At 43.1% G+C, this 26,487-nt stretch overlaps 1 protein-coding gene and 1 long non-coding RNA gene across 3 annotated transcripts in view; one reads left to right on the top strand and one right to left on the bottom strand.

Annotated features, from left to right (window-relative positions):
- Positions 1 to 3,409: 3,409 nt before the first annotated feature.
- On the bottom strand, positions 3,410 to 21,526 carry ELAC1 (elaC ribonuclease Z 1). Of its 2 annotated transcripts, none has more exons than XM_061400218.1 (4): positions 19,166 to 21,526; positions 12,424 to 12,588; positions 6,089 to 6,556; positions 3,410 to 4,454 (listed from the first exon to the last, which is right to left on the bottom strand). In XM_061400218.1, exons 2-4 carry the CDS (start codon positions 12,578 to 12,580, stop codon positions 3,988 to 3,990), a joined length of 1,092 nt encoding a protein of 363 aa, XP_061256202.1. In that variant the 5' UTR covers positions 12,581 to 12,588; positions 19,166 to 21,526; the 3' UTR covers positions 3,410 to 3,987. The 2 variants fall into 2 exon arrangements, with proteins under 2 accessions (XP_061256202.1, XP_061256203.1); XM_061400219.1 differs by lacking the exon at positions 19,166 to 21,526 and adding an exon at positions 14,117 to 15,715.
- The window catches only part of LOC133237748 (uncharacterized), a 26,985-nt gene continuing 20,855 nt past the window's right edge, over positions 20,358 to 26,487 (top strand). Inside the window, exon 1 of the long non-coding RNA XR_009733321.1 lies at positions 20,358 to 20,443. This is a non-coding gene — a long non-coding RNA (uncharacterized LOC133237748). The remainder of the gene's footprint in view (positions 20,444 to 26,487) is intronic.

Below are 26,487 nucleotides of genomic sequence, written 5' to 3'. Positions count from 1 at the left end.
CCTAGGGGGGGTTTATTAAAAATGCAGATTCTTGGGTTCTACCCCAGACATACTGAATTAGTCTTGGAATTAGAACCCAAGGATCTGTGTCTGCCTATGCACACTTGTCCACCTGTGTACCACCTTGAGTGATGCCGACTCACATTTCAGTTTCAGGATCACTCTCTGGATTGGTGGAACTATGAGTGTGAGCATGCTCAGTCGCTCAGTTGTGTCTGACTCTTTGCGACCCCATGGACTGCAGCCCGCCAGGCTCCTCTGTCCATAGGATTCTCCAGGCAAGAATACTAGAGTGTGTTGCCATTTCCTTCTCCAGGGGCTCTTCCTGATCCAGGGATGGAACCCACATCTCTTGCATCTCCTGCTAACTGCAACACCTGGGAAGCCTCCTGCAGAATTGTGAGTAGCCATCTTATTTTCTTGAAATCTTTTTATTTTTAAAAATCACTGGGCATATGTTGCTTTTAAAAGTTTATTAAAAGTATACTAATGAAGCATGAGTATTTGAAAACAGAAACAGAAAAGTGCCTATTTTTTATCTAAATAAGCAGGAGTATGAATTTCTGACAATTGGAAAGTTGGCTTAAGACAAAAAAAATACTATATTTGGTGTAGACATGGAATTTACTACCTCAATAAAGTTGCAGGTAAAAAATATAAATAAAATGCTTTTCAACAGTATTCGGTTCAGTCGCTCAGTCGTGTCCAACTCTTTGCGACCCCATGGACTGCAGCACGCCAGGCTTCCCTGTCCATCACCAACTCCCATAAGCCTGCTCGAACTCATGTCCATCAAGTCGGTGATGGACATAGTTGGTGACTGTTAATACTTTCAATAGTATTAAGGAACACCATTTCTCCATGTTATAAGATGCTCCTTGGCAAAAGAGGATTCAGTGATCAAATAAGTGTGAGGCACAACACATATTCTAATCTAGAGAGTCATATAACCGTGAACAAATTACAGGCTCCGGGAAGTCCAACTTAAGGTTCACTCGGGAACTCCCTGGCAGGCCAGTGGTTAGGACTTGGCATTTTCACTGCCATGGCTCTGGCTCAATCCCTGAGTGGGCAACTACGATCCCTCGAGCTGCATGGCCCGGCCTAACAGGGGGAAAAAAAAATTCACTCAATTCTAGCTCCACAAATTCTTAGAATGTGTCCTACCATTAAGAACAAATTCTAGGCCAGAAGAGGGTCCAAGAAAGAATTCTCGCCATGAACTGATACCCCACACTTAATCCAACACATCAATTTGTTCCACATTCCTGTGTTCTCTGAGGGCTTAGCCCACATATATATTAATAGAGCCTGATTCTAAAGGCACAGCTCAAGTCAGCTATCAAATAATGCTCAGGAACAGCAAAACTGAGTGATAGGCTGTAAGATCAGAAAGATCTGAAAGAACTGCATATTCACTTTGGGTTTTCCTGTTAGTCTCTACCACTGAAGACAGCGAGCTTGAAATTTTGTCTTGTATTCATTTACTTCCAACACAGTAAATGGAATACCACCAATCAGGCACTTACAGTTTTGGACAAACCCAGCAGTAAAATGGGCTAGGCACAGGTTCTAAACTTTAGGTCTTAAATTTTGTGGTCTCGTTTCATTCCATGCACATTTCTGAGGGCATAGTATCGGTGGGTATTTCCAAGAATGTAGAGGTGACCAAACTACAACCTTTACACACCAGAGCTCCAGGCATCAGAAGTACTAGTACTAGCCATTCCCTCTTGTACAGGTTTGGGCACACGTTGAGTGCATGTGTGCTATATCGCTTCAGTCGTGCCCAACTCTTTGCGGCCCTGTGGACTATGGCTTGCCAGGCTCCTCTGTCCATGGGATTCTCCAGGCAAGAATACTGGAGGGGGTTGCCATGCCCTCCTCCAGGGGATATTCCCAACCCCAGGGATTGAATTCGTATCTCCTGCGGTGGATTCTTCACTGCTGAGCCACCGCGGAAGCCCATTCAGCACACAGTAGGTTAATAAATGCTGGTTTGACTTGAGTTCAGAAATCAAGATATGCATTAGTTCTGGTCCACTTTGGTACTCTGGCAGGCCAGGAGCCTAAAGTAGGGCTGAATCAGCCCATTCTGGAGGCTGCTTCAGAATGACTGAGATCTTGAGTAGCTAGACCATCACTACTTCAGGGATGCCAGACCCCCCCGGGAGTCAATTTTTACTAGAAAAGCCCCAGGACCAGAGGAATCCAATAGTGTACTATACACCATGACAGTATTTCTGAATAAGTATACTATAAAACTCTGTAGCTTCTTAAGATGTTAACGGACAGTATATGGTGAAATAGGACTTCAGAAAGGGGCTCAAGTTGACAAGCCTCTGTACTTTAGGACTTCGTGCCTTGAAGCAACGTGCTATGCTCCTTTTATACACTGTTTTTATTTAATCTTTACAGCACTTCTAGAGGTAGGTCTTACTATTATTTTCCTCACTTTTAGAGATGAGCAAGCTAAAGATCAGCAGATCTAAGGACCCTGCTTCAGAGCACACAGGGACCGTCGTGAGGTGCAGAATGGGACTCTGGAATCAGGTCTTTCTGGCATCACAGACTGGCACTGGTGATCACTGAAGCAGTGCTGTTGTTAATACATTGGTGGGCATTACAGCTCTGCCAGAGGGACCCACAGTATACAGGGTCCCCCAAACCAGTTTGATTAGGAAACCTTTTTGACTGAATCAGTACTTGAGACTACCTTTCCATGTAATACATTTTGAGAAATACTGTGGGCAAATGAGTCAGAGATACCCCATGACAGACAGAAGGGATGTGGAAGCAACTCAGCAGGAAAAGCTATTCTAGAAAGAACATTTTACTAAAATGGTGTTCAAAGAATTATTTATCAGAACACATAAATTAAACCCAAGTTGGACAGACAGTCATTTTTTTAACCTCCAGATTCGCAAGCTCCAGCTCCTAGCTCATTTCTGACAAATAATGTTTGATGTGACATTCCAATATATTCATTCACTTAGCTAGCTTTTTAGGACTTGTTGCAGAATTTGACTTACCTCGTAGTTCAACTCATTACATCACTATTTCTTCTTTTTCTTTTTGAGCAGAGAAAGGTTTATTGCAGGAGCATGCAAGGAGACTGGTGGTTCATGCCCCCAAAACACCTGAACTCCTATGTCATTGAATTTTTATAAAGTATGTTCACAGTAGGAGTATAAGTTTTATCCTGATGTGTATTTCAATAGACCTGCAATATGTATTGTGGGATGAGATAATTCTTCATTGTTTAGGACTGACCAGAATTCTCTACGATCTAGCATCCTGCCCTGTACTGACTAACTGCTGGTAGTAACCCCTTCTAGTTTTGACAAGAGACATCCCACAACTTCAAACTTCCATCTAAGGGAGCAGCATCACCTCCGAGAACCCTGGGTTTAGAGCAAACTGCAAAGTTTAATAAAATATTAATTGAAGGCTAAACACCTATCCTGACCCTGCCTTCAGTCTTCTAGCAAAGAATTCAAGATTTAACATGCCAGCTTCAATTCTGCATATCCAATATCTCATTACATTTCTCTTTTGTTAATAACATGAACAGATTCAACACAAACTGCCAAAATACCATTTTTAGCCAGGAGGGCCAAGTCCTGCATACTTTGCCAACAACAGCAATAAAGCTAAGCCCAGGATTGCATGGTGTATTGGCTAATCTCTGAAGCAGCAGCCACAAAGCATGTATACCTGAATAGCCTATCATTTTGTCAAATGTGGACTTTAAGAAGGATGCTGGTTTCATTCTTTTTAAAGTGATTTATTATCAAAAAGCTTGCTCCCTCTCAATGCTGAGTTAGTTCAGCAATGCAGCTCCATCCTTTTCAGGATTATGAGGACTCAAATAACTTTAGACCAAAACAACAATGACCACCACCACCACAACAAAAAAACCAAATGTGACTGTTGGCTCAATAACATATTTACAGACACATCAGAATGCAGTCAGGAATACTGGTTTCACTTCTTGATCGGAATGCTGATCACCATGAAATCTTCTGCGAGAGTCACTTCTTGGAGATCTAACACTGATTCAGCTTGCTTTTTAAGTTCTACAATCCCATCTGCTTCTCCTTCTCTGGCCAAGGCAACTGGCTTGTACCTCTGACTGAAGTGAGTCAGAACCAGCCTCTTTGCTTGGCACAGCTTTGCGAATGTCGCCGCCATCTGTGGCGTGCTGTGGCCGTGCTCCTTTGCTTTGTCCATCTGGGTGTCATCCAGGGTCGCTTCGTGGATCAACAGGTCTGCTTCAAAGCACAGCTTTACTCCTGCATCATCCACAACCCCAGAACAGTCACCCAAAATACAGATTTTTCTTCCAACAATAGGCTTCTTTAAGACATCTTGGGGAGAAATTGTAACTCCATTTTCCAGAACAACAGAAATTCCATTTTTCAGCTTCCCATAGGCAGGACCTGGTGGAACACCTAAAAGATGGAGGCAGATACCAAAACATCACGGGAATGGAATTTATGACTTGTTAAAGAGCGTCTGTTTCAACAGCACTGCAAATAGCAAATGGAAAAGGCATCCAATTCTTTTCATAATTGTTATAAATATTTTATTACTTGTGGGAAACTGGGATATTTATACATTTTTTAAAAGTTCACTGTTGGCTATTGATATTAGCAATGTCCAAGTACTGAAAACATTTCCAAGCACACGTTTCAGATAAGTTTAAGCTCTTAAGTCCCCCTAAAACCTTATTATAGTCAAGGTAACAGCTGGGATCCTCTGCTGTGCATGGGAATAAGTTTTTGTGTGCTGCATTTAATAAGCTTATCTTCAGGTAAAATTAAAGAGCCCATTTAAATGACAAGTTACCGACAAACTGATTAACGTAATAAAAAGTTGTTAGAGGGGACTGTTTGGATCACAACATCGAGGAGAATTTCAGGTAGTTACACACAATCAATCTTCATTTTAAACAGAGGCAGTTCCATGCTTACCGAACTGGGCTTCAATCTCATATTAATCGAGAATAGCACCTGATGATCACTCTGGGCAATACGTGCAAACAGAGTACGTTCACTAATTCCAACATGGATCATGTTTACCGTTTCCCAACACACTGGTATTCTCACAGGTTTGTAGATATTAAAAATATCTTTGGTCTAAGGCAGTTTTCCTCATTACTTAGTGCTTTGTTTTAGTTGGGGAAGAAAGAAGAGATTGTGTAAATAAAGAGAAAGAACACATGAAAAACCACTGCCATGCTTTTCACAGGTTCTGTCGTCGGCATGGCAAGGAAGGTGGTGATACTAGAGGGCTGATGTGCCTGGCGCTGCTTTGGGAGAGGTGCTGAGGGACCTGGGCGTGTGATGGCCTAGCATGGAGAAGGTACGAGGCCTTGGCTGGGCCCCAAGCCAATCTTTGAATGCTTGCTTCCAAGTGTGATGAACCCAGGTATATAAGGCTGGTTGAGGGACTTTCTTGGTGGTTCAGTGGCTAAGACTCCATGCTCCCAATGCAGGAGGCCTGGGTTCATTCCCCAGGAAACTAGACCTCACGTGCTACAACTAAGACCTGGCACAGTCAAAAAATAAATAAATAAATAAAACTGCTTGAGGCAGTGTTCCAAACACCAAATCACTAATAACTTAATCAAAGTTGACTGACTAGGCCAAGTCAATACAGAAGGAAAACTCAGAAAGCAGCTAGTTGCAGTTGCATGGTTGAGAACCATGGTGAAAAGTATCTGACCAAAGATGCCACTCAAACATTCTTCAAAAAGATGACATGAGAAAATAAAAGCCCAGACCTGAGACATCCACCATCACCCACCAACCAAGATAGGAAAAGCCGAAGATAAGGCAGATCAAGAATGTGCCTCTAGAGAGCTGAAGAGAGACTTCAAATACATACTTCATTTTTGCTCTGAATAGCATCTTCTGGCCCTAGAGATTTCCCTTAATAAACAAACTCCAGGAAAAGGAAGTAAGTGGAGAAAATGTTTAAGTGTTAGGCCTGGGAAACAAGAAAGGAAGGTTTCTATGACACTTCTAACTGTTTCAGCTCACAACTCAACTGAGGAGAAAGGAGAAAACAAACAAACACTCACCCAGATCTTTCAGTTTCTGTGCGTTGAGTTTACCTGGGCGTTTCTTCTCCACGACTGAAAATCCAAAGGAGGGTATTCGATGAAAGAGGCGAAACGCTTTCACAACAAACTGTTCGTCATCAACCAGGAGGTACGAGTTTTCTTCTGAGTCTAACAGGATAGTTCGTCCTTCTCCCTCTTTGGGGGGGTTGTCTGTTTTATCCACCTGCACAGATTCTTGCAGTTCTTCTGTAGGACACTGATCCGCTGTAGGCACCAGCTCATGGACCACGTAAGGGAAGACCAGCTCCGTGTGAGAGAGTTCCATGGTTCGCCAGATAAAGTCCCGAAGCCCCATAGGGCCATAGATTTCGATGGGCTGTTTGGTGACCATGGACCCACTCTGCAGGCTGATTGTGCAGAGGAGGCCAGGAAGGCCAAAGAAATGGTCTCCATGAAGATGCGTGATGAAGATCTTGGTAATTCTCCCTTTTGATTGAAGCAGAAAAACAAATTTTTGAATTTTTCAGAAATAAAACCCACACAAAGCTGCTTGAAACATGCATGTATTTTTCTACATGATTCCAGAAGCAAGAAAGACAAGTATTATTTCACTGGAAGGTTTTAATAAGATACAACTTTTTTCATAAAACATCTTCAAATTATACAGTGTTACAGTTTTAAGAGTATTTTCCTATACATCCTCTTACTGGAAAAATGAGAAAAGGAAAGAAGTGAAGTGAGGTCGCTCAGTCGTGCCCGACTCTTTGGGACCCCATGGATAGTAGCCTGCACCAAGCTTCTCTGTCCATGGGATTTTCAAGGCAAGAGTACTGGAGTGGGTTGCCATTTCCTTCTCCAGGGAATCTTCCCAACCCAGGGATCGAACCCAGGTCTCTCACATTGTAGACAGACACTTTACCATCTGAGCCACCAGGGAAGTTCTCTCACTGGAAAAAAGAAAAAAGGAAAACGTGTACCAAAACGATTCACTTCAGTAATCAGCTAGGCCTCAAGTGCGAAAGTATCTGGCAGTTACACTGCCCCCTGCTGCTCCCTCTCAGAACAGCAAGTATGTACTCCCAGCATGCTAACAAACGTTCCTTTGGCTCCAACAGACTGGACCAGTGCCTGAAACCAAAATTGCCTTTTAAGGACTCCACACTGGCCAAAGACTAACTAACCAAGCCAGAGCCTGCTTGCCTGGATGAGACAGAAGGAGAAGGAGGAAAAAGCAAGGGGGATGAGGGAGGGGAGGACAGGGAGGAGGGAGAAGGAGGTCGGGAGAAAGGGATAGAGGTGAAGGACCATGGAGGAGGAGGCAACAGATGCTGGAGTGCATATCCAAGGGTAAACCCCCCATGGTGTTTCGTAAAGGCACGTGGGTCCATCCCTTCCTTTCGGTCTGAACTAATACAGCAGCTCTTCCAGTGCATATTGACTTAGGCTGTAACTTGATTTAGCCAATGGTAAACTGTATGGGTTTTCCTGGTGGCTCAGAGGTAAAAAATCTGCCTGCCAAAATAGGAGATGCAGGTTCGATTTCTAGGTCGGGAATATCCCGTGGGGGAGGGCATGGCAACCCACTCTGGTATTCTTGCCTGGAGAATTCCATGGACTGAAACACCCTCCGGGCTGCAGTCCATGGGGGTCGCAAAAAAGTCAGACATGACTGAGTGACTGAACAACAAACTGAATCTACTCCTGGTACATGGCAGGATGCCACATCAACGTTTTTCAGAGATGCACCACAAAGCCTTTTGAAAGTAACAATCACAATTAACATATTTTTAATATAGCTCATGACCTGCCTATTTAGTTTATTGTGATGGGATCTGTCCTGTGACATCCAGGTAACAGTGTGCTCCAAGCGAGTCTTCTCAGTGTTACTACATCAAGCCAGGCACTGTAGCAGAGAACAATGGACCAGGTAGGGGCTGATCTTGAACCTTGAGAATCCCCAGGAGGCACACTAGAAGTTTCCCCAACATGCTCCTTTTTGTTGTCTTGGTTTAGTCTTTGTTTTTGCTGTTTTTTTACTTCTGGAACCCTTTCATTTCCCCCTTTCTGCTGTCTGGGCTGCCAACAGCCCCCCACCCTCCCAAGTGGGACCTAAAGAATCAGCAGACAAAAGAACTGCATCAGTTGTTGAGTCCTGGTCTCACACTGACCTCAAAACTGCCAAGTCAGACTTTCCGGGCCTCTCCCTATTTACTGCAAAGCACAGCCAAAGCTGAATACCAAACAATTAGTGAACTCAAAGCAAGTGAGACACGTTAGGTAAGAAAAAGTAACTTGCACAGTTATCACAGTTTCACGGAAGACAGACATTTCATTTTTTAAGAAACTTGATTTCAGTGGGAGAAGGAATGGCAACCACAATTATCAAAGGTAAGAGGAAGCTATCAAATGAAAAAAGAAAAATGCCTGAGTTCCCTTTCACTTAAGAACACGAAAATTACCAGGGAAAATGTCATCCATATAGGAGCAGAAGACTAAGCATCCTCTACGCCCAAAGGAATGATGCACTGATATTTACTGCGGTAGGAAAATGTCTACATTATTGACACATACTATATTCAGTTGGAAAAAAAAAGTAATACCAAATATAGTTTGATTGCATTTATGCAAAATTATATACAAACACACACACAAATATACCTGCACCATTACCATAACTATATGTATAGAAAATTCACTGACCAGAGAGAGAGATTTGGGATTTTCTTATTTATATTTTTCTGTTTTGTTTAAACTTTTACAATGAGCATGTATACTTATTATAATCATTTTAAAATTATACTTGTATAATACTTTTTTGTAATCATTTTTGAGGGGGAAAAAAAGCTTAAGCTTACCTTTAAAATTATGAAAAAAAATAGATATGACAAACGCACACTTTTTAATCAGATGCTTGGATATCAGGACCATGGAAAGTTGAAAGAAGTATATTTAGACAGACAGAAAGTACTTCCTTATGAAACCCATAAATATTATTACCCCAGGAGGTAGTATAAGCTAAAAGGGTTTCGAAGATTCCAACAGTGATGGGTCCATATTTGGTTACTGAGAGAAACCAAGATGTATTGAGGATTCCAGGTTGAGATTGGGGCTTTAGAAGTGCTAGAGTGTCTTTGCTGATGTTCAGGGATTACCATATCATCTCCTCCCTGAGGCCAGGAATTCTTTTTTTAAATCAATAAAAATTTAATAAGCTAAAAGTTCCCTTTAGATTTTATTTTAGTATTATTATTTTTTGGCCAAACTTTTATTTTAAAAAGCTTGAGCTTTGTGATCTGTTGAAAAATAACTGTAAAATATAAAACATGAGAGAAAGGTATTACGGCAAATAGAGTTAAGGCGGTACCCGTGGCCCCTGCCTCCAGCTGTCCACATCCCTCTATAATTCCTTCCTTGTGAGTGTGGGTGGGACTGGGTGCTTGCTTCTAACCAGTGAAACACAGCACAAGGATGCATTGCGATTATGTTCTAAGAGTCCATCTTGCTGGCAGACTTGCTCTTAAGTCTCCTTCTCCCTTCCAGGCAGTAAAAGGAAGCAGGCTAGCCTGCAGCAGAAACCCCCATGACCAGGACCGACAGCAGGCCTCAGGTTGCCGCAGCAGCCTTCATTCAGCACCTAGAAGGTTCTGCCAACAACCTGAGTGAGCTCTGAAATGAGACCCCAGCACTGGCCAAGACCTGGGCTGCAGCCTGCTGAGATCCTGGAACAGAGAATCCAGTTAAGCCTGGCCTGAAGTCCCTGACCCACAGAAACTATGAGATAATAAATGCAAGTAACCCACTAAATTTTTAATCCGTTGTGCAGAATTAGATAACTGACACAGGTACTGAGTGAAAACTGGAGACTTATCCCTAAACCCAAACCTCTTAATACAACAGTCACTTGTTTCTATTTTAATTACCCTGCCACCTCAACTCCTACTCTCTAAATATTACAGCCACCACTCTGGCGTGTGCCTACCCTGCCAGGTCTCGTGAAAGGAAGCCTTGTGTGATCCCAGGGAAGTAAAGCATAACACTGCTCTGACCACAGGGTTTCAACATAAGACAGTGTGTGATTAGGGTTGAACTGTGTACACCTGTCCCAAGTGATACGCCTGGTTCCTTCCTCCAACAGTTCTCTTCCTAACCCTCTATCTAGGTCTGGGACATCACCACCTATAACCTGGAGTAATTCTGTACTTCTTCACATCCTAAGACATTCACTCAGTCACGTCTCCTGCTGGCTCTACACATATCTCTTTGAGTCTCTCAAATTCATCCTTATTCCTACTTTCTGCTCCAGCATCTTCATCTTCTCTCTCTCACCAGGTGAATGCAACTGCCTTGGGCCTGATGCCACTCTCTGTCCCAATACATTTGCTATTGGAAAACTGTCCTAAAACACAAATCAGACCATGTCATTTCTTGGATTAAAAAGTATTTAATTATTTCTTGTTGACAACAGCCTAAATAATAAGGCCCAGATACCTTAGAATACCACAGAAGTCTTCACAGCCGGCCCTCACTTTAAGCATTCCTGTCTCTCATCTCTGCAGTCAAGTACTCAGAGTGCTGGATGGCTTAGGATTCCCCAAACACGTCATGTCTCTGGAAACTCCCTTACTTCCTGCTCACTCTGTCATCTGTTCCCTGAATATCCATCCCTGCTTCTCCTCCCAGAGAAACGTCTATTCATCTCTTATATCCTCGCCCGACTGTTACTATCTCTGAGTCGCTTTCTCTGAACAGTTAGTGTCCTCCTCCCCTGTGCTTCAAAAGTAGCTAGAAAACACCTCTTAATTCTGACTTGTCACATCTCACCATGACTGTCTGCACGTCAGTTTCCACCACTAGATCAAGGGATCCTTGGATGCTAGAGCTATCTTTCTTTTAGTCATTAAACGCCAGGTGCTGTGATGAGCCGTAGGAATAATTTCAGTAACTACCGCTTATCAAGATCTAACGAGTGAGAGGCCCGGTACTAAGCTGAACATCTTACTCACGCATTAACAGATATCACCAGGCATCCCCTAGGTGCGCACATGCTCAGCGAGTCTAGTCGTACAGGGAACACACAGTGAACACAGAAACAACTTCCTGAGCAACACAATTTTAGACCCTGATGATGCTAAAAAGTCAGGAGAACCAGCACAAAGCAGGAGAATGCCTGGGGTGAGGGAGAAATTACTTAATCCAAGAAGTTTGGGGGAAGCCTTTGAGGAGACAACATTTGGGTTGAGATTTAACTGATGAGAAGTAGACAACCACACAGAGAAGGGATTATTGTATACAATTCTTACATCACCCCTTTTAAGTGGAGGGTTTAAGTGAAGTGAGTGAGTCAGTCGTGCCGACTCTTTGCAACCCCATGGACTATACAGTCCATGGAATTCTCTAGGCCAGAATACTGGAGTGGGCAGCCTTTCCCTTCTCCAGGGGATCTTTCCAACCCAGGGATCGAACTCAGGTCTCCTGCGTTGCAAGCAGATTCTTTACCAGCTGAGCCAGAAGGGAAGCGCAAGAATACTGGAGTGGGTAGCCCATCTCTTCTCCAAGGGATCTTCCCAACCCAGGAATTAAACCGGGGTCTCCTGCATTGCAGGCAGATTCTTTACCAGCTGAGCCATCAGGAAAGCCCTGATAGGGGGGGTTTAACCCCATTTTAAAGATGAGAGAAGAAAAACTCAAGCTTGCTGGTCTGCTAAGGTGATAAGCAGAGACACAGCTGGGACTGGACTCCTGGTCTACCCAACTCTGGGCCAAGGCTCTGTGAACACTGGACCCTTCGGTGGGCCTGGGGCGAGGCTCGCTCTGTTCCCTCTGGCCAAAATGCCCTTCTTCTTCTCAGCCCAGGGAGCCCTTCCTCCTCCTTCAACAACTCACATATCACCCCCTCTCAGATGTCTTCGCTGATGACCCCAAGCAGAAAAGAACCACTCACTCCTCAGAACACCTACTTCCCTCTCATGATACTTACACCCACCTCCTGGGGGAAGTAAGCATGTTCCCGTGCTTGAGCAGTGTCTTTTTAACGTGTCCGATGTATCCCACTCCATTCTCCATGCCCTAAGCCTATGTACATCCTTCCTCTTCAATTTACAGGAAGAATGAAAAGTGAAGGACTGAAGGGAAGGAAGGAGAAGGAGGAAGTAAGTTGGGTAGTCATTCAGCTAGTTCATCTAGGCATCTGGGTGTGGCCAGATGCCTGAATGCCTTCCAAGTCTTGCCAGGGCTCCAGCACTGAAATGGGGTACAACTGCTGGGGTTGTTTCTGGGTAGAAGGCCCAAGGAGAGCCGAGAAAATGAAGACGAGCAAGAGACAGCCCTAATTAGAAAGTAGAACGTATACTCACCTGCTTTAAGTTGGCTCTTCATAAGCTGTGTCTGGGTCCCCTCCCCACAGTCAAAGAGCCAGCACTCGCCTTCACACCGAAGGACCAGTGCGGAGGCACCCCGGGTCGGGGATGGGTATGCTGCACCTGTCCCCAGAAATGTCACATCCATAGACATCTTCCACCCTGCAACGAGAAGGTCACTTAGGGATTATCACACATCACTGCTCAAAATCACCGAAAACAGGTTCTTTGAGTTTCACGGTTATCTAACTTCTATATATTGAGAACAGTGTGGATTCCTGTTCTCTAATAGTTTTCCGCAGAAATCTAAAGAAAGATTTTAGTAACTCTTAATCAGTAAAAGCTACAAATTACCAAACCTTGTATGACTGCTCACACAAATAAAAATAAATTAAAAAAAAAAAAAAAGCCAAACTCAGTTAATTAAAAACTACAGTTGAGGGCTTCCCTGGTGAAACTGAAAGTGTTAGTCACTCAGCTGTGTCCAACTCTTTGTGACCCCATAGACTGTAGCCCGCTAGGCTCCTCTGTCCATGGAATTCTCTAGGTAAGAATACTGGAGTGGGTTGCTATGCCCTTCTCCAGGGGATCTTCCTGACCCAGGGATAGAACCCAGGTCTCCTGCACTGAGGCGGATTCTTTACCATCTGAGCCACTTGGAGAGCCCTCCCTGGTGGCTCAATAGTAAAGAATCCACTTGCCAACGCAGGAGACACAGGTTCAGTCCCTGGTCTGGGAAGATCCCACGTGCTGTGGAGCAACTAAGCTTGTGCACCACAGCTATTGAGCCTGTGTTCTAGAGCCCGGGAACGGAAAAAAGAGGAGCCATCAGAATGAGAAGCTTGTGCACAGCAACTAGAACCTGCTTGCTTCAACTAGAGAAAGGCCTGTGCAGCAACGAAGACCCAGCGCAACCAAAAATAAAATAAATAAATACAAAAAATTATATATATATATGTAACCAAACTGTAGTTGAATTCCAATCACACAACATTCTGGAAAAGGCAAAACTATGGGGATAGTAAAAAGACAGTGGTTTGGGGGGGAAGGGAGGGAGGGATGGGGTTTTTAGGGCAGTAAAACTATTCTGCATGATACAGTAAAGACAGACACATCATACATTGGTCAAAACCCATAGTATATACAACACAAAACGTGAATGAGCCCTAATGTAAACTGTGGGTCAATACTGGCTCATCACCGTTGAACCACACTAACGTAAGATGTCAGCACTAGGGGAATCTGATGAGGGGCAGTGGTGGGGAGTGGGTATATAAGGACTCTGTACTTCCTGCTGATTAATTTTTTTGAAAATCCTTCTAATAATAAACAGCTCTAGTGAGGTTCTGGGCAGGAGAGGGAACTTAATTATGCTCACTAAGTGATCTCTCTCTGGTGAGCAGCTCATGGTGAGCAGCCCTTTCTCTGAACCATCAGAAACCACAACAAAACGCTACAACACTCGACAGCAATGTGAGTAACACACAGTAACGCTGAGGGAACGTTTCACTCCCCTGATAAGAGGGTCCATGAGGGGTTAGCGCTTGGGCTTCTGCTCTCACAGGTGATCAGCAACAACCTGCGGAGTGTGTAGATTTCTGCCAACTCCTGATATCTCTTTTTCCTTTCACTATTTTTGGGCATATCTATCTCTGATACAGTTCCTTTTTAAAAAGATTTATTGATTTACTTTTTGGCTGCAGTAGGTCTTCACTGCTGTACTCAGGCTTTCTCTAGCGGCAGCCAGAGGGGGCCACTCTTCATTTGGTGTGCAGGCTTCTCACTGCGGTGCCCCATGCACTGCAAGGCAGATTCGTAACTACTGGACCACCAGGGAAACCCCTCTGATACAGTTCTCTGACAGGAGATACGCATCTAGTAAAATAAACCCAAACTTCAGTTCAGTTCGGTTCAGTCGCTCAGTTGTGTCCGACTCTGCATGACCCCGTGGACTGTAGCACGCCAGGCCTCCCTGTCCATCACCAACTCCCAGAGTTTAGTCAAACACATGTCCATTGAGTCGGTGATGCCATCCAATCATCTCATCCTCTGTCGTCCCCTTCTCCTCCTGCCTTCAATCTTTCCCAGCATCGGGGTCTTTTCCAATGAGTCAGTTCCTCACATCAGGTGGCCAAAGTATTGGAGTTTCAGCTTCAACACCAGTCCTTCCAATGAACACTCAGGACTGATCTCTTTTAGGATGGACTGGTTGGATCTCCTCACTGTCCAAGGGACTCTCAAGAGTCTTCTCCAACACCACAGTTCAAAAGCATCAATTCTTCGGTGCTCAGCTTTCTTTTGAGTCCAACTCTCACATCCATACCTGACTACAGGAAAAACCATAGCCTTGACTAGACAAACCTTTGTTGGCAAAGTAATGTCTCTGCTTTTTAATATGCTATCTAGGTTGGTCATAACTTTCCTTCCAAGGAGTAAGTCTCTTTTAATTTCATGGCTGTAGTCACTATCTGCAGTGACTTTGGAAACCAAAAAAATAAAGTCAGCTTCCACTGTTTCCAAATCTATTTGCCAAAGTTATATATAACCAATTACAGATTATCCACATGGATGGCAAGGAAGGAAACAAACATGTAAGTTTAAGAAAAACTACTAAAACAGGAAAACTTGACAGGGAGCTGGATAAATATACTATCTACAGGGGGAAAGACACCTATCAGAAACTTTTCTCAGTCCTTGCAAAAATGAAAAAAACCCTCAGTCACAAGAGAAAAAAAAAAGTCTTATAGCTAGAAATAAAGTTAACGAGAAAGGAACAGGCCCTAAAAGACTCAAAGAGAGAAATACATTAGCTTCTCTGATAGGAGATTTACTATCACCGAAATGCCTCTTTCCATAATTAATGCATGTATATTTAATGCAAATTCTATCAGATTTCCAGTGCGATTCATCTTGGAACAAACGTAACCCAAAGATCACATGAAAGAAAGAAAGTAGGTCTGAGAATGGGCAAGAAAAGCATACAAAGTAGTGAGTACTGATTTACTTTTCTAGGTAGTAACATGACACTAATCACGCACAATGGAAAGATACATTATTGGCCACAAACATAAAGTTGTAAGTAAGAGAAGGGATAGTCTGGAAATAAACCCAGGTACACACAGAAATCAATATGTAACAGAAATGTAAAAAGAGTGGCTTTTTTAAATGAATGACGCTGACATAATTGGTTATTTTCGCAGAAAAAGTGAAGCAAGATTCTTATCTTGCATCCTATATAAAAATACATTCCACATGGTTCAGAAATTTAAATGTTTCACATTTAAATTTGGACCTTTCAGGTCCAAACAAAAGTGTTCAAAAAAAATTAGGAGAATATGTATACAAATTTGGGCATGAAAATCCCTTACTGGCAAGACATGAAACATAAAGCTTTTAAAAAGACATTTTTACTACATAAAAATTTTCATATATCAAAAGACTCTTAATGTCAAAGGACCTCCCCCTGCCAAAAAAAAAAAAAAAAAATCTGGAAAAAACTGTACTGTTTGATAACGGGTTAATGCCCCTAAGGGGCTTCCCTAGTGGCTCAGAGGTTAAAGCGTCTGCCTGGAATGCAGGAGACCCAGGTTTGATCCCTGGGTCAGGAAGATCCCCTGGGGAAGGAAATGGCAACCCACTCCAGTACTCTTGCCTGGAGAATCCCACGGACGGAGAAGCCTGGTAGGCTACAATCCATGGGGTCGCAAAGAATTGGACACGACTGAGCGACTTCACTTCACTATTTAATGCCCCTAAGAAATGGTTCAAGCAAATGCATTAAAAAAGAAAAGTACAAAATAGGAAACTAAAACAATGAACATACACTAGAAATTCACAAAAGAAATCCAAAGGGCCAATAAGCATGAATGATATTTACTGTGAAACTTTTAAGGTGGCTAAAATTTGGAAACCATCTGAATATACAGATAGATAGATAAATATAAATATGGAAACAACTGAGTATTTTATTGTACATTCATATCATGAACTATCTGTTCTATAGCTCAGCTAGGTCTGTGACTCCTGCACTGAAGGGATGACAATGAGAAAAGTTACAGATGGCTATGGCATAATCTCATTTTTAAAACAATGCCCAAACATCTATGTTATACAAGACAGAGAGAGTCTGGTGAGGAACAATATACACCGTACTGCTACAATGGTTATCTCGGGGGTGATTAAAATGATGGTGGTGGAGATTAACTTTTTAAAAAAATCCTTGAATTGTTTTTGGTTGCAATAAGCAGCATTTTATTTACCTATTTGACTTTATTTTGCATTTAATTTACTTCATGACTTAAAAAAAATGTGTCATAAAGCTAAACATGCTTTTCTGACTATGTGTCACCTCATCTCCCTTTCCATTGGGGGTACAGTCAGCTCCCCACCCCGGCCCCACACCTCACACAGCAGGTGGGTGGTACATCTCTCCACCCCACACATGAGTTTTTAGGTTATTGCTAGTGACCTTTCCATGCCTTACTCCACATTTTCACTTCCAAGATCAAGACTTCCTCTGATAACTCTATAGTTTAATTTGCAAAGGCTTTCTGATTGGACTGCAGTTTGCAAGAGCCACAAGAGTAAAGTGAATACAGAAAGTCAAAAATTTAAGGTAATAAATGCAGAGGGTGTAATAGAATATAAACACTTTGCATGTGTAACTGATAGTAGATCTAAGCCAGTGATACAGAATCCTGAAGTACTCATCACCGGGAGATCTTTTAAAACATCAACCATTGGGCTCCATCCCAGAATCAACAGGAAATTCCGCAAGAGACATGTGTTTTAGAACTGAATAAGAAAAATTCTTCCCCTGTGATCCTAACATGCAGTCAGTTTTGAGAACCAGTTAGTGAAAGGCTAGTGGAGAACTACAATGGATGGATCAGGCTGAACTGAACTCACTAGTCAACAAGTCAATTAAAAAAATAAAAAAAATTTTGTTATGCAAAATTTCAAACACACACAAAAGGAGAGAGATTAGTATAACGTACTGTCACACTGAGCTTCAACAATTATCAACTCAAGGTCAATCCTGTTTCCTCTTTATCCCCCATCTACCACCTAAGAATATGTAACAAGTGGTATTGGGAAGTTCCACCAGGAAGCACAAGCTGTCTGACTGTCTCTCTTTTTCTGATGTTAGCAACCATTAGTGATCCTTTCCAGGAAACATTATTTCATTAGGGGTTGTCAAAAGGTGATATTCTCTCATTCCTTCTGTAGTTATTAGTATCCTTCTGTAATTCCCTGATCAATCAGTCACCCTGCAATACAATTTGTATGGAAAAGAGCCAGTGATCAATCTTAACACCACAGAGGCACGACCTAATCCAACTCCTGACGTGATGCAATATGAAGCACACAGTAACCGATGAGGTTTTCTTGCCAAAAAATATAACGTGTATCTGGAAAAGGCTGTCTTCTAAACACGTTTATTAGAGCACACCACAGCGAAGGAAAAAGCAAAAATCAGTGTGTAAGAAACAGTACAGGACAAATGGCTTGACTTCTTCAACAACCTAAATACTAGGAAAAATAATAATTGAGAGAGAGAAGGAGACAAAGAGATGTGAGCCATCAAACAAACGTAACATGTCTAGCTTGTCTGAATCCTGATTTGGACCACCAGATGATGGGAGGGGGAAAAAAATGAGAGCACAGGGGAAATGTAAACTTCACCAGAGAGTAACAGGAGATTCTTATGAGACTGATAATGCTGTTATGTTCAAGGAGTTACTGTGTTGTATAAACATAAGCCAGTATTTAATGGATGAAATGGTACATTTTGATTTGCTTTAAAATAATCCAGTGGGGGTGAGGGTGCCAGATGCAACTAGATCAATTAGCGATTAGTACATGAGTTGGTACATTCTGTACACGATTCTGTTTTTGTATAGATTTGAAAGTTTCCATAATAAAAAGTTTAAAAGCAAGCCAAATAACCAAAACTCTTCCATTAGGTCGGGAAGTAACCAGAAATTTAATCACTGGTGCGCGTTATGCACCACTAGGAAATAAGTAAGCAAACCAGGTTTTGGGTCTTGTCTACTTGGACAACAAAACAAAACAAAACAAAACTCAGCCGTTTGTTTTCTGATAGTACACATTCCTAGCGAGAATACAACACACGATCGAGCTCAGTAGGGTCACTTGACACTCTGGGCTAGTGGCTCTCAGTCCTGGCTGCAGACTACAATCGCCCGGTGGTTCTGGGGTTCTCAGCACTGGGGAAGCTCCCCGGAAGATTCTAAAGACTGTCGGGCTCCGAAGGAGTTTTCAGGCAGAGGCGGTGCCAAGCCTGCAATCCACCCAAGCGGTGCCGGCAGGGCAGGTCCTGTCATCCTCCATTTTAGAGATGAAAGGGCCGAGGCCCTCTGCACAGAGAGTGGCCTTTGCGAGGCCAAGGCCTAGCCAGCTGTGGCCAGAGGCCGGGTCTCCGACCGCCGGCCGGCCCAGCAGCTCCTCCACGCCTATCGAGCAAAAGGAGGGTGGGAGGCGGCAGAGGCGCGGGGCAGGGTGTCCTCGGCCCGCAGGTCGGGGTAAGCAGGCGCGATGAGGGGCGGTGGGTGGACAAGGCGCGTCCTAGCTCCCCGGCTCGGGTCCTCGGTTTCCGGCCCAGCCCGCGACTCCGCGGGTCGCCCGAGCGCTCGATCGGTTTGGCGGGCGCGGGGGAGGCCTCGGTGGCGCAGACCCCGGCCCGCCCCCCACCTCGGGCGCGCCGTGCCCCACTCACCCACTCCCCGAGGCCCGCGGCGAGGCCCGGCCGTCCGCGGGGCGGCGACGCGCGCGGACGGAAGTGCGCCGCCGGCCGAGTCCGCGACCCACCGCTCTAGGAGGCGCCGGAGGTCCGCGCTCGGTGGTTCTCCGCGGAGCGCGACCCCGGCGTGAGGCTGAGCTGTGGGTCCGCCGCTCTGTCCCGCGGCGAGTGGGACTGCCCCTAAGAGGGCTGCGGTATCCCGGGAAGACCAGAGCGCCTGAAGTGAAAAATGTCTGCCGTGTGGGTTGCTTTTTTATTTTTATTTTTTGGCCACTGCTTGGGAGCATGTGGGGTCTTAGTTCTGCAACCAGCGATCAGACCCTCACCCCCTGCCCTTGAAGCCCAAGGTCTTAACCACTTGGACCGCCAGAGAAGTCCCTACTGTATGGCTTTTTTTTTTTTTTTTTTGCCATGTAACGTTGATGCTTTTGAACTGTGGTGTGGAGACTTTTCTAAGTCCCTTGGACAGCAAGGAGATCCAACCAGTCCATCCTAAAGGAGATCAGCCGTGAGTGTTCATTGGAAGGACTGATGTTGAAGCTGAAACTCCAATACTTTGGCCACCTGATACGAAGAGCTGACTCATTTAAAAAGACCCTGATGCTGGGACAGTTTTAAGGTGGGAGAAGGGGACGATAGAGGATGAGATGGTTGGATGGCATCACTGACTCAATGGACATGAGTTGGGGTAAACCCCGGGAGTTGGTGATGGACAGGGAGGCCTGGCGTGCTGCAGTCCATGGCGTGCTCAGTCAGACACGACTGAGCGACTGTACTGAACTGAACGTTTTCAAACAAGAGCGTTCTCCCAGATGCTTTGCTCTGGCATATTTGCGTAAAGTCTGTGATTTTATGGGGATGAATCTATCTGAAGCACTAAAAACGGAAGCGTGCGGTGCCTTGGAATCAGAGTTCATAGTAGAACTTACTCTAGATCCCAAGTCTTCTTTCGATTCCACTTTGCACTTCCAGGGATACCGCGGAATGTCTCCTGAAAAATTCGCAGCTGCGGGTGCTGTGCCCGCAGCAGGGTCGCCGGTGTTTTCACTTGCTGAGCGGAGCGCACAGCCACAGCATCGCCTCCTGGACACGTGGGTGAGGAGCCCCGGCCGAAACTGCACGTGGCCCTGGTGGAAAAACTGATTCAGGTCAAACTCCAGCTTTCAAAGCTTCACACTCTTGCGTAGTGTCAGATGTACTGATTTTTGCTTACATGCTGGAGGTGGTCAAATTATCCAGCAGCTCTATAACAAGGTTAGAAGTGCTGTGGATGGAGGGTTTTTAACACTACTTGGAGAGTGGGATCATTTACTTTTGGGCCTGTTCAAAGATTTTATTTATGCAAGCGTTGCTTAAGCTCCACCTTTGTGGAGAGAGAATCCGACTTTGATAATGAATTTTTAATATATGTCATGGTTCCTGGTTTTAGGAGCATACACCAAGGTTGGAAAAAGAAGTAGCAGAAAGTCACTAATAAAATGAGGGAGCAAAGGAGAAAACAGACAGTGACAAAAATAGGGAGATCATTAAATTAAGGAAGGGTTAGGGAATTCCCTGGGAGTCCAGTGATCAAGACTCTGCACTTACACTGCCAGGGGTGGGTTCAATCCGTGGTCAGGGAACTAAGACCTCACTGCCTTGCAAAAAAAAAAAAAAAAGCAGGGGGTGGTTAGACTTGAGCTGGGTCTTGTGGGAAGGTTGAGACTTGGATTAATCTCCTGGAAATGGAAAAATAAGGAAATAAGGTGGATTTGTTCAAGCGGGAACTGGTTTATCAACATTTTAAAAAACAGGACCTTGAACGTTGTTTATTCAGACACTTGCCTGGCTGAGAAATGCTCAGGAAGACACATTCTACAACTAGGTCTTGACCACAACTCGGCTAGGGGTTCCCTGTAGCAGTGCCCCCAATAGATCTGCCCATTCCAGAGGTTCCTGGCTTAAACCTACCATCCCCTATGCCCACCCCAATCAAGATTTCTTACAACTGCTTTTCTCAGAGGTTATTATAGCTTTAGAGAGTTCTAGACAGTGCTTTATGTTCATTTAAAAAATGTATGGGAAATTTTTAACATACACAAAAATTGAGAAAACATTTAATGAACCTCTATATAGAATCATCATTCATCTTCAATAGTTATTATGTCCAGTTTTTTTCACTTAGAACCCTGCCCCTGCAAATATAACCTAGCCCTTAATTAACCATTTACAGTTATTATAAAATACTGGCTTTGTTCCCTGTGTTATACAATATATCCTTGTAACTTATTTATTTTATACATAGTTATCTTAATCTGTTAACCCTATCTCACTCCTTCTCCATCCCCTCTCTCTGTTGGTAACTAACAGTTTTCTAAATATGTGAGTTCTGTTTCTTCTTTGTCATATTTACTAGTTTATTTTTTTACATTCAACATGTGATATCATACATTACTTGTCTTTTCTGATATTTTCACTCACCACGATGCCCTCCAAGTTTATCCATGTTGCAAACACAAAATTTCATCTCTTTTTATGGTTGAGTGGCCCTTCCCTGGTAGCTCAGTGATCAAGAATCCGCTGGCCAATACAGGAGATGCAGGTTTGAACCTGGGGTCAGGAAGATCTCTTGGAGAAGGAAATCACAACCCATTCCAGTATACTTACCTGGGAAATCCTATGGACATAAGAGCCTGGCAGGCTGCAGTCCATGGGGTCACAAGAGTCAGACACTAAATGACAACAAATATTCCATCATATAGATACCGTATCTTCTCTGTATGTTCGTCTGTTGATGGACATGTAGGTTGCTTACATATCTTGGCAATTGTAAATTGATACAGCCACTGTGGAAAGCAATATGGAGATTTCTCAGTACTACTGTGAACACAAGTACATGTGTCTTTTTTTTTAATTTATTTTTTAATTGAAGGAATACATGTATCTTTTTAATTAACATTTTACTTTTCTTTGGATCAATACCAACAGTGGAATTGATGCATTGTATGGTAGTTCTTTCTTTAGTTTTTTGAGAAAACTCTGTTTTCTCACAACATTTCTTAGTGTTTTCCACAGTGGCTGCACTAATTTATATTCCCACCAACAGTGTAGGAGGGTTCCTTTTTCTCTACACTGTTGCTAACATTTGTTGTTTGAGATTTTTTTGATGATAGATGTTCTGAAAGGTGAAAAATGGCTGTTGAGAAAGTGTTGGACTATAGAGAAGGCTGAGCGTTGAAGAGCTGATGCTTTCAAATTGTGGTGCTGGAGAAGACTCGAGAGTCTCTTGGACTGCAAGGACATCAAACCAGTCCATCCTAAAGGAAATCAACCCTGAACATTCATGGGAGGACTGATACTGAAGCTGAAAGCTCCAATACTTCAGCCACCTGATGCAAAGAGCTGACTCATTGGAAAAGACCCTGATGCTGGGAAAGATTGAAGACAAAAGGAGAAGAGGGTGGGAGAGGATGAGATGGTTAGATAGTATCACCAACTCAAGGGACTTGAATTTGAGCAAAGATAGTAGAGGACACAGGAGCCTGGCATGCTGCAGTCCATGGGGTCACAAACAGTTGGATATGACTTAGTGACTGAACAACAAATTCTAAAATATGATACCTCAATGTGTTTTTTAAAATATATATATTTTTTCTTACTTATTTCTTTAGCTGTGCCAGGTCTTAGTTGTGGCATGTGGGGTCTAGTTCCCAGACCAGGGGTCAGACCAGGGCCTCCTGAAATGGGAGCTTGAAGTCTTAACCACTGGACCACCAGAGAAGCCCCTGTTTATTAGTTTTTAACAAAAGGATAACTCTGGGTGCAAAGGGAGGTCATTTCTGTGGTTTGGATGATACTCAGGTTTTGCCCGTGTGTAGACGTGACGGTCTACATGGTGTCAGATTTCATTCTCTTGGGCTCCAAAATCAACGCAGATGGTAACTGCAGCCACAAAGGTAAAAGACGCTTGCTCCTTGGAAGACAAGCTATGACAAACCTAGACAGTGTGTTAAAAAGCAGAGACATCATTTTGCCAACAGAAGTCCGTATTGTCAATGCTGATTTTCCCAATAGTCATGTATGGTTGTGAGAGTTGGACCATAAGGAAGGCTGAGCGCTAAAGAATTGATGCTTTTGAACTGTGGTGTTGGAGAAGACTCTTGAGAGTCCCTTGGACTACAAGGACATCAAACCAGTCCATCCTAAAGGAAATCAACCTTGAATATTCATTGGAAGGACTGGTGCTGAAGCTGAACCTCCAATACTTTGGCCACCTGATGCAACGAACCGACTCATTGGAAAAGACCCTGATGCTGGGAGAGATTGAGGGCAAGAGGAGAAGGGGACAACAGAGAATGAGATGGTTGGATGGCATCACCGACTCAATGGACATGAGTTTGGGTAACTCTGGGAGTTAGTGATGGACAGGGAGGCTTGACATGCTGCAGTTCATGGGGTCACAAAGAGTTGTACACAACTGAGTGACTAAACAAGACGTGATGTTGGAGTGACCTTGTTTTTGTCTTAATCCATTGTGGTCACAGTCGCCTTGTCAATGTCCTGTGAGATATCCATCACTCACTGCCGCAGGGACAGCTCACGGGGGGAACTCTGGGTGTCAGTGAGTGTATCCCATTCAATAGGAGAGCTCAGCCGTGAGTTCCTACTATCAGGTCAGCTCCTGGAAGTTGAGAGCTGCCGCTTTTCACTTTCTCAAGGTTCCTGGAGAGATGAGGGGAAGGGGAGCTTGGGGACACCTTCTTCTGATCGTCCCATTTCTCTGTGAGATTGAAGCAAGGCTGTCTTGAGAGCTAGGATGCAGGAGAACATCAGGGATCTGAGAGAAGGGAAGGTACCGGAGTACCGGACTGGGATATGCCAGGAGCATTGAGGCTGTCTTGAAGTTCGTGATTCTGACTCACTGAGACAGCAGGACCGTGATGTTCAGCTGCCCTGTTGTGCAGGGCGGGCTGTGCTTAAGAGGAGAGTCTAAACGGGACTGAAGTTTCTGTCACAAACATGTCACAAGAGCTCTGAATCGTGGCTTTGCATTTTAGTAGCTATGTGACCCCCTCAGATCCTACATCTGTAAAATGGGGGAAATGTCAACACTTCAGAAGTTCCTTGTGATGCTTGAATGAGTAAAAAAGTATCAGGTACTTAGGACAGGGCCTGGCTTGAAGAAGCACTCAGTAAGTATGAGCTCTAATGCCATCTTCTCCCTTAATCACAGAATCAACATACAGTCTTTCTGCTTTAGTATTCTAACACTAAGGTCTGGGAAGGTGTATGTGGTGGGAGAAGAGGTGAGAAATCATTCCTTTACTCCTCTGATTAAACAAAATAAGGAGAGAAAGAGGGTAAAGAAACAGACAGAAGGAAATGAAAAGATGAGCAGAATCACTAGGTCTACAGCGAACTTCAGTCTAACAGCATATTCTCAGGGGATCAAGTATTTTGGCATGCGTTTACGGTTTAATACCAAGTGCGTGTGTTTTAAGATAATACCAAGATAATACCTTACAGCTGCCTTTAAAAACAAGATCATAACACATTTTTGATACATAGCAAAATTTTATTAAGAAAATACACACATCTCAGAGTTTTAGATTAACGTATACACACTGCTATATGTAAAATAGATAACCAACAAGGCCCTACTGTATAGCACAGGGAACTATATTCAATATCTTGTCATAACCTCTAAGGGAAAAGAATCTGAAAAAGAATATATATATATGTAACTGAATCATTGTGCTGTACACCTGAAACTAACACAATGTTGTAATGAACTATATACTTCCATTAAAAAAAGAAAATACACACATTTCAGTAGAACTTATATATCACAAATGAGAAAAAATAGTTCATACCATTAGGAAGTTTTTAGACTGACTCTTGGAAGCATCTGGAATATGTCAATCTGGTATAATACACTCTACACAAGGCTTTCCCCTTAAACTGGTATTTCCATAGGCTATTTCCACAACACTGCTTCTTCCAAATACAAAGGTGAGAAAGGGTAATGACTTTTGCTACATGCAACTCCCTTCAAGTCAATAATGAATGCTTCACATGTTACCAAAGGAAATACAATATCAATTGCAAAAACACAGTTTTAATTTCAGTTAATTTTAAAGGTGATTAGACAAAGTTTAATAAAACATTAGGCAGAAATGTTATTGTGTCAAATACTTAACTAAAATAGGCTTCAGAAATTCCTCAATTCCTTATTCTGCATACATTTGATGCTATCAATATTTTCCATTATGACATTTTAATGGAAGAAGTTATAGACATGCATATAATAGATATCATTAAAAATACATCTTACAATTCCCAATTCACGTTGACATTGGCAGATGTCAAGATACAAAATGTAGTACAGCAGAAACCAACACAACATTGTTAAGCAACTATAATTTAAAAAAGAAAGTTAAAACAAAATACAAAGTGTTTAAGTGCTACTGAAACAGTGATAGCGGTTGGTGGTTTTTTGAAGATTGGCAGCTGAAAATGTGAGGGAAAATGAGTCACTCAGTCCTGTCCGACTCTTTGCAACCCCATGAGCTATACAGTCCATGGAATTCTCCAGGCCAGAAAACTGGAGCCATTCCCTTCTCCAGGGGATCTTCCCAACCCAGGGATCAAACCCAGGTCTCCTGCATAGAGGGCAGATTTCTTTAACAGCTGAGCTACAAAGGAAGCCCTTTTGTGGTAATTTTTGAAGATTACCAAATCAAAAGATGTTAGTGATCTGGAAGTTTTAGTGTAATCTACTAAATTCAAAACCAGATCTATTGTTTACATTCAGTACTTAAAATGCTTAAGACTAATGGATTAAATAGGTTTATACTGTATTTGAATTATAAATGGGAACAAAGTAAAAAAAAAATCACATGAACCAGTAAACCACATGAAAAAGGACCTAAGACTAATCTTACGAGAACAAGTGAAAAATTTTCACTTGAAATAACAATTCCTAAAAGTAAGGTATTTAAGATCCAGATAAAATCGCCTGTCACAGAGGCCCCTCTTCCCCACTAAGGGCTGAGGTGAGGCATAGCTCTGCCTCTTACCAGCAGAGAACTTGGGCAAATCTTTTAATCTCTCTGTGCATCTGTGTCCTTCTCTGAGAGAGGCTAGTGACAGAAGGTGGTCATGAGGATTAAGTATGCTGCCTCATGTAAGATGCTTAGAACAGTGACCAGCAGACTAGGTGCTATCCATAAAATTTAGTTTATCATCATCTGCTAACTGAACATACCTGATGTGTTGGTGATAATTCAGTGACTATGTAGGAATCAACGATTTGCTAG

The sequence above is a fragment of the Bos javanicus genome, chromosome 24 (assembly GCF_032452875.1).
Source record: "Bos javanicus breed banteng chromosome 24, ARS-OSU_banteng_1.0, whole genome shotgun sequence".
Lineage (NCBI taxonomy): Eukaryota > Metazoa > Chordata > Mammalia > Artiodactyla > Bovidae > Bos > Bos javanicus.
The sequence above is the reverse complement of the archived record's forward strand: the minus strand, read 5'-3'. Positions and strand labels throughout refer to the sequence as shown.

What these genes read in the sequence shown, in the direction of transcription:
- ELAC1 (XM_061400218.1), bottom strand. Translation starts at nt 12,580, where the DNA reads ATGTCTATGGATGTGACATTTCTGGGGACAGGTGCAGCATACCCATCC. An exon ending in GAAGAGCCAACTTAAAGCAG is followed by an intron (nt 6,557 to 12,423) that starts GTGAGTATACGT and finishes TTCAATCAAAAG; the next exon opens with GGAGAATTACCAAGATCTTC. An exon ending in ACAGAAACTGAAAGATCTGG is followed by an intron (nt 4,455 to 6,088) that starts GTGAGTGTTTGT and finishes TCCATCTTTTAG; the next exon opens with GTGTTCCACCAGGTCCTGCC.